Source organism: Natrix helvetica, assembly GCF_964273705.1.
Source record: "Natrix helvetica genome assembly, chromosome: 10".
NCBI lineage: Eukaryota > Metazoa > Chordata > Lepidosauria > Squamata > Natricidae > Natrix > Natrix helvetica.
The window spans coordinates 16,627,437-16,640,232 of NC_138561.1; the positions used below are offsets into that span (position 1 = coordinate 16,627,437).

The window sequence follows — 12,796 nt, forward strand, 5'->3', positions numbered from 1 at the left end:
TGAACAAACAAAAATCCTCTGGGAAGTGGGGGAAAGTAATAACAAAACGTCTGCTGTTAACAAAGATGAGATGGGCTTGGGGATTTGCATATAGAATGATGGAGAACTAGCTTATCCCTGCAAAACATGGAAGTTTGGAGCTGTGAACAGGACCCAACCTAACTAATCAATACACGTTCGGATGTGCTTAAGTAGCACATTCAACCACATTCTTTGTAGGCTTAGCCAAACATATTCAACTCGGGTGATGTGTCCTGTCGGCTGCCAGTCCCTCCAGCAGCCAAATCAGAGGAGGGCGTGGGAGTCAGGGTCAGCATCAAGGAAACCTGAGATCTCTGAAGGAGAAGAGGGAATGGAGCTGGCAGAGAGAGAGAGAGAGAGAGAAAGAGGTGAAGCCTGGGCCGGCCGTCAGCCCTCAGATGGAAAGTGAACAACCCCCAGGTCTGGAGGTGACTGATGAGGAAGAGGAGGATCAATGCCAGATGTGCAGATGTGCGAAAGGCAGAGGAGAGGAGAGCATTGGAAATCTGTGGGCTGGTCCTTGGGACGGAAGAGCCACTGCTGCTAGCAAAGCCCCACCCACGCTCTGGGGATAAAAGGCAGGGGGCGGAGATGAATAGATGTGGCAGACAACCATTCATCTCCCTACCGGACAGACTTGCTAGCCTGCAGTGAGGGAGAAACGTTTTGCCGGGGGTGACGGCGCTCCTAATAAACGAATTTTTGAGTTCACCTAAGAGGGTTTGTCGTGTTTAGGGAGCTGGGTCAGAACACAGAGATTTCAATGCTGGGCAGAGATAAACTTGAGAGCAAAGAGCTCAACCGGACAAGTAATGCAAAAGGACAATTTTGCTAAATATAAAGGTTTACTCAATGTAGTTGAAAATGACCCACAGCCATTACTCAAAGAACAAATGTTCATTTTGCCTGCAGTCACGAGGTAGAAGGGTAGTGCCAACAGTCTCCCTATAGACGTACAGAGCTTTATTTTATTTTTAAAACAAGGTGATTGATGTTAGATATAAATAGCACAATAATAAACGGATACACAGAGCCAATGAGGATGACGCTTCTCCCTTTGGAAAAGTCATCGGAGAGCTTTCGATTCTCAAGTTACGGCTTCAAAACTCACTCCGAGCAACACACGCCTTTCCCTGCTGTGAAGTACACACCCACTGCTGAAAAGAACACAGTGAAGCAGGAAAGATAACCAGATTTAAATATATTAAAAAAATAAACAGGGGTCAAGGGAGTTTTAGCTATTCTGGAAAGGATCAGTGCTTAGCTGCTGGTTATTCCTATTGGGCTGATAACACAATTTCGGAAAATCAATAAAGGAAGGTTCCAAAACACCCTTTCCCGTTACGCTTGAACTGGTTGCCCAAGATGGACACAAGCGTCTCTTGAGACATCTGGCTGTCTGCCTCTGGAATCCCCAACTGGCTCAGTCTCTTTTGGCACAGCTGGTTCTTCTTCTGCAAGGTGGCCCAAAGCTCCTTTGATATCTGAGAATTGCCTTCCCCGTCATCGACGTCATTGTCTCTTCCATAAGGATCCACTTCCCCGCAATCCAGTCCATGAGGACCTTCACAGTTCTCAGTGGTGGCACCTTCGGCAGGCGCACTCTCTTCCGTTTGTCCTAAAATCAGAAACAGCGACACCAAATTGATTTTACAAGCTTAATTGTCCAGGTTTCACAGCATTTGACTTAATCTACAATGGATTCATTTATCACATAAATGGGCCATAATATGTTTGGGTTGGCTCTGATTTGGTGCATTAGGGAACCGAACTGTTGCCGTATGAAAACACCGGCTTAGGCTACATTGCAATCTATACCATGCACCGTGCTCTTTCTGCAGCCTTAATGGCAATGCTGATGGATTTGTTGTGACCGAGGCTTTCCGAGGGCATGAAGCAAACTCCTGGTCCCGGCAAAAAGCCCTTTTATTAATTGACTGTGAATTCTGCTCATTCACATCCAGCAAAGTCTTTCAAGGGAGGATTTAAAGTCACAGACCTCATCTGGCTTGGGAGAGCTGCCAGGCCAATACCTGCAAAACTTGGCAAGGAGTCAGAGAGAGTCACGAACCAATTCAGCGAACTAACTGTCTCCTGCCAACTCTCCTTTTGCTCCTCTTTTATTTCCTCTGGGAGGGGCCATTCATCGTCCACCTTTGGCCTTAATCCCAAGTCGACCCCAGTTCTTTAGCTGTTCCCTTCGTCTGGAACTCTGTGCATGTGCACACTGGGAACGGGCTCCAGCTGTTCGTCTGCCTCATTGATGTCTGACTCTGAAGGCAGTTGATAACCGGCTCTGTCCCCCTCTCTGCCTCCAACACAGAGCCCTCATCAGAGCCTTCTCCAGACTCCAGGACTGGCCCATGTTCCTCCCCAACCTCCTCACTGTCCGAATCTGCTGCTAGCTCTGCTGGTCACTGGTGGACCACAATAGGTTTTCTCTTTTAATGACCCTATAATGCCTTGCATCATGGTGCAGTCGAAGCGACTGAATGGAGCTGAGCATTTGCTGGCCGGATGCCCTTCCTGATGCCTACACAGAGCTCACAGCAGATATTTTTCCCTTTGTGCCCAGAGAGAGAGAAATATTTGCTGCTACCAAGGATCGAACTCACAGCCTCCTGATTGTGAGGTGAGGGCTCCAGCTCTAGACCACCATGCTGCTCATTTGCCAGTACTGTGAGTAACATCTACAAAACCATACCTGATATGCTTTCTGGCGTGACCTCACTAGCCTCTTTAGGTTTCACCAGCACCACACCATAGCCTTCATTATTGTGTATCACGTTGTTCTTCATGGTTATCTTGGGAACATCAAAATGCTCATCCAAAAAGTTCTGAAAGCCGAGATAGAGTTGCGTGAGATCCACCCAGTTCAACGGTTCTGAGAAGACTATTTTAAAAGTTATTTGCAGATGGAAAGCCAAAGGCCCACATGCAATGACTTCATGGAGAGGAAAGAACCCATAACAAAAGCTAGGCTATTCCCCATCCTCCCAACATCTGCCATCCAGATGTTAACCAGAAGTACAAGAAAGCAGCATCTGGAATCCTCCTTCTAAATCCCTAATCAGTTTTACCGTATGATGCAATGTTGTTTTACCAAATCTGGACAGAAGAGATCCATGATCTAATCCTAGCTTGATCATGGAGGTTTATTGGGTGACCTTGGAACAATTTTTTTCTCTCTCTCTCTCTTTTCCACCTCTCCTTTCTCTCTCTTCCTTTCTCTCCCTCTTTCTCTCTTCCCCCTCTCCCCCCTCTCTCTTTCTCTTTCTCTGTCTTCTACCCTCTCTTCCTTTCTTTCTCTCTCTCTCTTCCCCCTCTCCTCTCTCTCTATTCCTTTCCTTCTCTCTCTCTCTCTCTCTCTCTCTCTCTCTCTCTCTCTCTCTCTCTCTCTCTCTCTCTCTCTCTCTCTCTCTCTCTCTCTCTCTCTCTCTCTCTCTCCCTCAGCCCAACCTACCTTCAGGTCTTTAGTGAGGACAAAGGGAGGAGAGAATCACCAAACACACTCTTTTGATCTCAAAAATTCTATCTTCCTACCAGTGGATTCCCCACACCCCCTTGCTTTTAGGTAAAGAAACGAAGAGTACTTTTAAACTGCACAATGAATATCCAATCAATTCTCATTTGTGGAATTTTTACAACGATTCCACTTTCAGTTTGCCATGCTTCCTTCCCACTCTGCTGCAGAAGTGATCAAACTGAGGGCCCCATAAAAGAGTTACTATACAATGAAAAGAACCACAAATGTTTTATTCCGCAAAACGAACAAAATGCAACGATGTCGGTTGTTTGCAAAGGAGCCAATTTGCTACGCTTCCATTTGTGGTTCTTTGCGCTTTAAAAAATAATAATAAATTCCTGGAGGGGAAAAGACTGTTAAAACGAGGAAAATAAAAATGGAATAGCTAAAACAATCCTTTTTCAACAACGGACTCAAGCGCAGTGTATTTCCTTTAAGGTACTCAGCTCTTAAGCTAGAACGTACCTTGATCAGGATTCCTTCTTTACAATGGTGTAGCCCATTCCCCATCAAAATGCAGGTGCTGCCTGGGTAGATTTCAATCCCAGCTCCCTGAAATTGAAGAGAAGAAACGGTTCAGAAGCAGGTCGAAAATAGGAGAGACCGTGTCCCAAAAGGAGATTTTTCGAGAGGCAGTTGGAAACCTTCTTTTGTTTTTCCTCTGAAGACACTTCATTTCTTCTGAAGAATCTTCTCTTCTGACTAGGCTTCCCCAGCAGCACGAAGCTAAGTCCTCATCCCGATAAACCCCTTTTATTTAATTTACAGTGAATTCCTCTCCAGCCAAGTCTTACCTCTCTCACTGTCTTCCGAGATAGTTCACAATTACCGACCTCTATCAGGCTTGGAGTGTGGCCAGGCTGATATCTTTCAGACGCCGCAATACTTGGCAAGAATGAACTAATTGTCTCCTGCAAACACCCCTCCCCTTTCGCTCCTCTTTTATTCCCTCTGGGAAGGGTGATTCACTGTCCACCTGTGGCTTTACTGCCTTTCAGAGGAGGATTTACGGTCACAGACCTTATCTGGTTTGGAGAGCTGACAGGCCAATATCTGCAAAACTTGGCAAGGAGTCTCAGAGAGTACACAAACCAATTAAGCAAATTAATTGTCTCCTGCAAACTCCACTCCCTTTTCGCTCCTCTTTTATTCCCTCTGGGAGGGGCCATTCACCATCCACCTGCGGCCTTACTCCCAAGTCGACCTCTGTTCCTTAGCTGTTCCCTTTGTCTGGCAACTCTGCACATACGCACACTGGGAAGAGGCGTATGTTCATCTGCCTCACTAATGTCCGACTCCGAAAGCAGCTGATAACTGTGAGACGGCCCTGGCCCCAGCTCTACCTCCCACGCAGAGCCTTCCCCAGACTCCAGGACTGGCCCATGTTCCTCTCCAACCTCCTCACTTTCAGAATCTGCTGCCAGCTCCGCTGGCGGGCCACAACAGGAGGACAACCAACAAATGAAAAGATCTCTTCCTACCTTTGCCCCATACAGATCAGAGTTCTTCATGAAGAACTCGGCAGATGTTCGGATGGCAATTCCAGTTGTTTCACACTGCAACACACAGTTTTCCAGAGTCGTCCTTCCTTGATGAACACCTGCAAAAACACATCCTGCTCTTGAATTTGTGGGCGCATAAACAAGACTTGAAAGACAAAAATTTCCCGGTGAGCATAAACAAGGAATTCCGAAATGCTTCAGCAAAACATCTTTGTCAGGTACCTCAATTCATTCTTAAGTCAACAGAGGCTGATTGGCACAAACACAGCCATCCATTGGATGATTGGTCTCAAAACACAAAGCCCCAGGTGCATTTTGAGTTGCACAAGCCGGTAGGCAGGTTCTTTTGTGGATGACACATGCTTTGATTAAAAATCAATGAGCGCAATCATTTCTTGATGATAAAAGTAGCAATCAACACACGGGCTTCCGTATGAAGTCTCGTATGAAGAAACAGAGCAGGGTTATTCTAAACTAGTCAGTTAAAAAGAAAGATCTTTGAACTGTTGGATTGCTACTCCCCAAATCTTTAATCTGCATGAGGTTGGCTGCCCAACGGTTTGGAGATCACGAAGCGTTCTGACCTAGGCTTCCGGAGAAAGCATAAATCACAATCTTAGTCCCCCAAACCCTCTTTTATTTATATGGCTGTACGTTATGGTCATTAACAGTCTGCAAGGCTTCATAAACAGTCTGGGAAGGTTCTGACAGATGAGAGGCCAATATCTGCAAAATTTGGCAAGCATTTCGGAGAGTCGTGAACCAATTAAGCAAACTAATTGTCTCCTGAAAATTCCACTCCCCTTTCGCTCCTCTTTTATTTCCTCTGGGAGGGATTCTGACTGATGTCTGCTCGAGTTGCCACAGTCTTTCAGGGGAATGTTGATAAACACCTACCTTACCTCCCTGGGAATGGTGCCAGAGACCTAATTGATAAATGCAGAGCAAGGCCAAACTTAGCACAGAGTCAAACAGAACTTTTCAAAGCTTGAACCAACTAGATGAACTAATCGCTTCCTGCAAAAGCTCCTCTTTTATGTTTTATGGGAGGGGCCAATCATCTCCAAGCCTTACTCCCAAGTCAATCCTGTTTTCTTAATTCTTCTTGCCTTCTGGCAGCTCTGCACATGCACACACTGGGAACAGGCTCCTGCTGTTCTTCTGCCTTGCTCCGGAGGCAGCAAATAACTACCAGATGGCCTTGGTTCCTTCTCTGCCTCCGACACAGAGCCCTTGTCCGAGCCTTCCCCAGACTTTAGGATTGGCCCATGTTCCTCCCCAACCTCCCCTCTGCCCGAATCTTCTGCCATCTCTGCTGGCAGCTGGCAGGCCACAACACAAAGATGGAAAAAGTAATCCTTGAGAATGAAGAAGCATTTCGTGGAAAAGTTTTAGACCAGTTCTGATTTTCGCGCATCAAAATGCAGAAGCTCATATTAAACACTAACTTTTTTTTTAAAGGACACAATGTATAAATTTACTCTGTTAAAGAATATATTAGGGACAAGCAATTAATAACTTTCTTTCAAGAGTGGCTCAAGCACCCCCTCCCCTATTTTTTTTTTTTTTTTTGGTGAGTGAATATATTTTCACATAAAAGGTGCTGAAATTATCTTGCTAGCCCATGGAGCATTTGTTATTCAAATCCACATCTCAGATGATGAAGTGTTAATTATCACCTTCTTCAAAAGACAGAGGGACACAGCTAACGAAAATTCATCAAATTCAAGAGGGGGGGGAAGAGGGAGAAAAGAGGACAGGAGAGGTGGCAGGTCCCCATTAGGAAACAGTCTTTAAAGAAAACTTTGAACATCGAACGTTAAGGAAACTCATCCCGTTTGTCTGCTTTAGCAAGACAGATAAAATCAATATTATTACCGTGTTTCCCCGAAAATAAGACAGGATCTTGTTTTCTTTTGACCCGCGAAATAAGTGCTTAGCCTTATTTTCATGGAGGTCTTATTATTTTTGAGGTGCAGGAGGCGGCGAGCGTGGCCACCTCATGGCTGCTGCTGTGTTGCAATATTTTCGGGGAGGTCTTATTTTTGGGGGGAGGGCTTATTTTAGTGCATGCGCTCAAAAGCCCGATTGGGCTTGTTATCCGGGGAAGTCTTATTTTCAGGGAAACAGGGTAACAAGGAAAGAAATGAATGGGAAAAGGGGAATACAATATAATTAGAATGGGTACCCCAAAGCTGTTAATTCTGAATATTATAATCAAGAAGCAGGTGCTACCCAACGGATGCGATCCTCAAATATATTTCTCTATGGAGTCCTTGATCTTCTCTGGTTGTTTGCTTGCAGGTGCTTTGTTACCTGAGTAGGTAACACCATTGGTTGCAAACAAACAACCAAGCTCATAGAACATCAAGGGCTCCACAGTTCAACCCTGAGTTAAATATATCATCTACCATTGGAATAGTTCTCTATATACAAAACAAAGATTGCATTCAGACAACTGGTCTAGGTTTGAAAATTAACTACTAGCAAATGCATTTCTACAATACAGCAATAGCACTTGGACTTATATACCACTTCACAGTGCTTTACAGCCTTCTCTAAGCAGTTTACAGAGTCAGCCTATTGTCCCCCAATAATCTGGGTCCTCATTTCACTGACCTCAGAAGGATGGAAGGATGGATCAACCTTGAGCCAGTCAGGATCAAACTGCTGGCAGTGGGCAGAATCAGCCTGTAGTACTGCTTTCTAACCATTGAACCACCACAGAAGGAAGGGGAAGGGAAGGGAAGGAGGGAGGAAGGAATACCAATAGACTTATATACCACTTCACAGTACTTTTACAGCCCTCTCTAAGCAGTTTACAAAGTCAGCATATTGCCCCCAACAATCTAGGTCCTCATTTTATAAGTCTAAGAGCTATTGTTATTACCCTTCCTTGCTTGCTTGCTTCCTTCCTTCCACCCATCCATCCATGATGCCCAGTGGTTAGAATGCAGTATTGCAGGCTGACTCTGCCCACTGCCGGCAGTTCAATCCTGACCGGCTCAAGGTTTCATCCTTCCGAGGTCGGTAAAATGAGGACCCAGATTGTTGGAGGCAATATGCTGACTCTGTAAACTGCTTAGAAAGGGCTGTAAAGCACAGGGAAGCGGTATATAAGTCTAAGGGCTATTGCTATCATACACACCGTTGAACCTTGAAGCATCCATTGGTTGTATGTGCCTCATTTGATTTGGGAAGTCAACAGGCCAGCTCGGTTCCGGTTCCGGCGGCGGCGGCGACGGGCAGCTCTTTGCCCGCTCCGGCTCCCCGGTGGGCTTCCCCACTCCTTGGGGGGCACAGGACACCCCGCAGAGGGGTCCTGCCGGAGGGGCGGCATCGCGGAGGTCTCCTGCAGCGGCGGCAGCCGGCGGGGGCTCTCTCGCGCGCCCAAGGCACCGGGGAGCAAGCTCGGAGGGCGCATCGCGTTTTCACGCCTCGCGCCTCGCTACAAGCCGACTGGAGAATGCTACAATTGAAGGAAGCAGCTGCGGTGCGGTGAGGTTGCCTCTCTCTTCATCCCTTACTTTGCATGAAGATTTGATTCAGCTTTTAAAACTTTAAAACAACTTTCGGAGCATTTTGGAGGTGCGGCTGGAGGGAGGGGGGTTTTCCCCCCCCCCCTTGGACAAGCGGCAAGAAACAATTTTGCTCTCAGCCCCCGGGGAAGGAGGAGGGGGGAGAGCCAACGAATGAAGCCTCACTTAGGCTGAGATGATTTTCTTTTCAATTTAATTTTACATATTACAATGATTTGAGGACTTTTGGAACTTTTTAAAACTTTGTTACGCCTCTGTGCCCAAAACTGGCAGGGCAAGATGGCACACTTCCGTTGTCTTTATGAACTCTGAAACCTGACTCCACCTTTAAAATTCAGGCTTCCGGTCTTTGTCTCCGTGTCTCCCAGAGGAACCTCTTGTGGATTGGTATTTTTTTTAACCTTCTAGGGGAAATTTTCTATCTATTGCCAGACTTATTGGAGAGATTCTCTTCTGCCTGGTTATTCTGCTCCCGGATTCACCTGGCTACCCTTCTTTTCTAATTGCTTACTTCATATTTGGACTGAACTTTTAACGTTATAAAGGATGGCATCTAAAAGACCCCCTCCTGGAAAACCTGGCTTTGCCACTTCTGCTCCAACATCCGCAACATCCAGTCCAGCCACACAGTCAAAGATAACAGAACTGATGCAACATAAGACTACAGAGATGGACTTTCAACAAATGCTTCAACAAATTCTACAGGGCCAGGAGGAAATCAAGAAACAGTTAAGGGAAATGAAAGATGAAATTAAAGAAAATCAAGCCCAAATATATAAGAACTCACAAAGACTGAATCTTGTGGAAGGGGGGGTGGAGGAGGTGAGGGGGGTGGTGGAAGCTGTGCAGAAAGGGAACAAAGATCTTGACATCCAACAGATGAAATTAGAATTTGAGAGAATGTCCTATTATCTTAGATTTCAAAATGTTATAGAAGAAGATGGGGAAAATATAAGGGACATCATGACAAACATTCTGGCTGACTATACACACAAAGAAAAACAACAGATGGGGTGGGATATAGATCTGGTTTATAGAGTGAACTCAGCTTATGCTAGAACACACAATTTACCCAGGGAGGTTCACATTAAATTCCTTAGAAAAACCACAAGAGATGAAATTCTGGGTGTACAAAGGGGGCAAGCATTGACATATCATGATATGGAGATAACCATTCTGAAGCAGATCCCTAAGAAGATTAGAGAAAAAAGAAAAAATTATTCGCAATTAGCGAATAAATTATACCAGAAAGGGGTGTGGTTTAGATGGTTGATGCCTGAAGGTATGCTGATATTCTGGGAGGAGACAAGAATCAGAATTAATTCACCCATAGAGGCGCAGGCCTTTATGGAAAAAAATAAAACACTCCTAGAGAAACCACCAGACACTACAACGGATACGCAGGACACGGGAGGGGCCAGAGCTCTGCCAGTGGAGGGAGATGGGGCAATAGCAAGAAGACTCAGATCACAGAAATAAATATGAAAATCATATTATTATAAATTGACCGAAAGTGAAAATGGAATTATATTTGGATTTTATATTGTAATGTTTAATTTGATTGAATTTAATAATAGAACTAATATGCTGATTATAATCAATTATATACTAATGCATTATATATAAATGTACGCTATGGGTATGGAGGGAGGGGGGCCTCACACACTTTGCAACTGCCAAAATTTGTATACCTGTCCATTTACCCTTTTCCCTATAAATTTTGAAAAACCAATAAAATTTTATAACAAACAGGCCAGCTCAAGGTACTCACTCAGAATGCCTTTCTCCGCATCATGTTGGATGAGCTTCAGGTTAGAGATTTTCACATCCTTTCCGGTACATTCAACGAAAGCATGTGCCTTCCCTTGCTTTTCTATCACGATGTCATCCGGCAGTCCATAACCTTGGCAAAAAATAAAAAACAATATAAAAAGAGTGGGCATCTTTTTGTAGGTTAGATCTCCAGAGACAGTAGATCCTTCCCTAGAGAAACACTCACTCCTCATCACGCCATGTTTATGTAGGATAGAAAAGACATATTCTCTAGTTCTACAATCCCATCATGTTCATCAACCAGGAATTATTCTAAACACTGATGATCGGTCTTTGCATTCTTCTAGAAAAATACATTGACCAGGATTCAAATCATAATTCTATCCATTTGCTTTATAAAAAACAGTCTGCTATAGTCAATGGCCTCATCTCTATGTATAAAAGCCAAGTACCACCCACTCATCACGGAATCTCCAGAACTGTAAAGCCTACAAACTTGAAATTTGACAAGTATGTTCCTATTGGGTTCTAGGTGCTGGCTAAGAAAGGATTTTTCGAAATGACCATCAGATCATTAGTATTTCTTATACAATAATTAACACGCTCTGATGCTAAGGAGTTCTACTCCCCCTCCCCACCTGAAAAGAACTCTGTTCCAACTGCCTGTTGCCTCACATTCCATTACCTCAGATCAAACTGGCAAACGTTCCACTCCTTCACTTGGGAGTGGTCTGGGGCTCCTTACAGTACTAAATGTTGGTACCCCATCAAAATGTCTACGCCTTCCACCTATGGAACTGCTTCCGGACTCAAAGAAGCGGGAGCGATATTCACTTATGTGTTTCAATCACCAACCACCACTGAGCCAACGGATTGTGAACCGAATTTCTCCTGCGTAGCCTGATCACATAGTTTCATCGCGAAGCACGGGTATCCGGCCAGTATGTCCATACAGGGTTTCCTGAGCAGTGGGACAGCAGGTTTCCTAAGCAGGGAGCTGGACTAGAAGACCTCCAAGGTCGCTTCCAACTCTTGTTATTCTGTCCAAAATCATGGTCGTGCATTACACACAATGACTCAGTTTTTTAAAAGTTGCAGCCAATTAATTTCTTTTCACCCCAAAGTTCAGGGAGCACTGTTACAATTTCCGAGTGTATTGGAACCTGTATTCTTGACTAAACAAGCAACTCTCCCTAATCTGTGCAACATCGCTTATCTACTTAAAGCATTGTTTTAAGGGAGGTACTGTTTTGTACCACTTAGGAATGTTAAAAGGGGCTTCAGGTCCCTTGAATCAGCTTTCCTCAAATTGATATTCTCCAGATGCGCCCAGGTACGGCTCACACCATCTCCAACTATAACGCAGTACACCTTGAAGGTACACACCGGCTTAAAGATAATCCCTCCAAACAAATAAGGTAAGATGAGCTGGGGAAAAAGATACCTTTTAAAGAAGCAACATTCTTTTTCCTGGGCTCACTCAATGGCCCTGCAATCCCAGGAAAGCACAGATAAGGCGGTGCCAACAGGCCGTGATAAGGCACTTCTGAGACCCCGTAGGCATGTTGATGGAATCTCCTTACCTCAATGCATATGTTTTCCTAGGACTGCAGGGCCCATCTGCAGGGGCAGGAAAAGACACATCTCTTCTTTAAGGAAGCACCCCAGGAGTGACATGCATACCTTGGCCACTCTAAAGCAACAGTCACCAAGCAGTGGTCTGTAGACCAACGGTGGTCTGTGAGAAAATTTTAGTGGTCCCCAGAAAAATTATTTGCATTTTTATGCAAATGCACTAAATCAGGGATCCTCAAACTACGCCCCTGGGATGGATACAGGCAGTGAACACTTGTGTTGCTGCAGAGAGTCTCCCCCTTCGGGGTCTTTTTGTGTGGGTCAGAGGCAAGGAGAAATTCCGACTTGGGGTCTGCTTCAGCCTCTTGGTGAAGGGCTTTGGGGGAAGGCTGGAGGGAAGTGCCAAGTGCAGAGAAGAGCAGCAAAGATGATTAGGGGATTGGAGGCTAAAAGATACGAAGAACGGTTGCAGGAACTGGGTATGTCTAGTTTAATGAAATGAAGGACTAGGGGAGACATGATAGCAGTCTTCCAATATCTCAGAGGCTGCCCCAAAGAAGAGGGAGTCAAGCTATTCTCCAAAGCACCAGAAGTCAGGATAAGAAGCAATGGGTGGAAACTAATCAAGCAGAGAAGCAACCTAGAAGTAAGGAGAAATTTCCTGACAGTTAGAACAATTAATCAGTGGAACAACCTGCCTCCAGAAGTTGTGAATGCTCCAATACTGGAAGTTTTTAAGAAGATGTTGGATAACCATCTGTCTGAAGTGGTATAGGGTTTCCTGCCTAAGCAGGGGGTTGGACTAGAAGACCTCCAAGGTCCCTTCCAACTCTGTCCTGTTATTCTATTCTATTCTATTC

General features: G+C 45.0%; 1 protein-coding gene across 1 annotated transcript in view; it reads right to left on the minus strand.

Moving 5' to 3' along the window:
* Window positions 1-963: 963 nt before the first annotated feature.
* The window catches only part of SHCBP1 (SHC binding and spindle associated 1), a 32,602-nt gene continuing 20,769 nt past the window's right edge, over window positions 964-12,796 (minus strand). Inside the window, exons 9-13 of the mRNA XM_081963077.1 lie at window positions 10,360-10,491; window positions 5,029-5,147; window positions 4,013-4,099; window positions 2,726-2,858; window positions 964-1,639 (exon numbers count right to left, since the gene is read on the minus strand). Coding sequence (XP_081819203.1) covers window positions 1,329-1,639; window positions 2,726-2,858; window positions 4,013-4,099; window positions 5,029-5,147; window positions 10,360-10,491 — 782 coding nt within the window. The 3' untranslated portion in view covers window positions 964-1,328. The remainder of the gene's footprint in view (window positions 1,640-2,725; window positions 2,859-4,012; window positions 4,100-5,028; window positions 5,148-10,359; window positions 10,492-12,796) is intronic.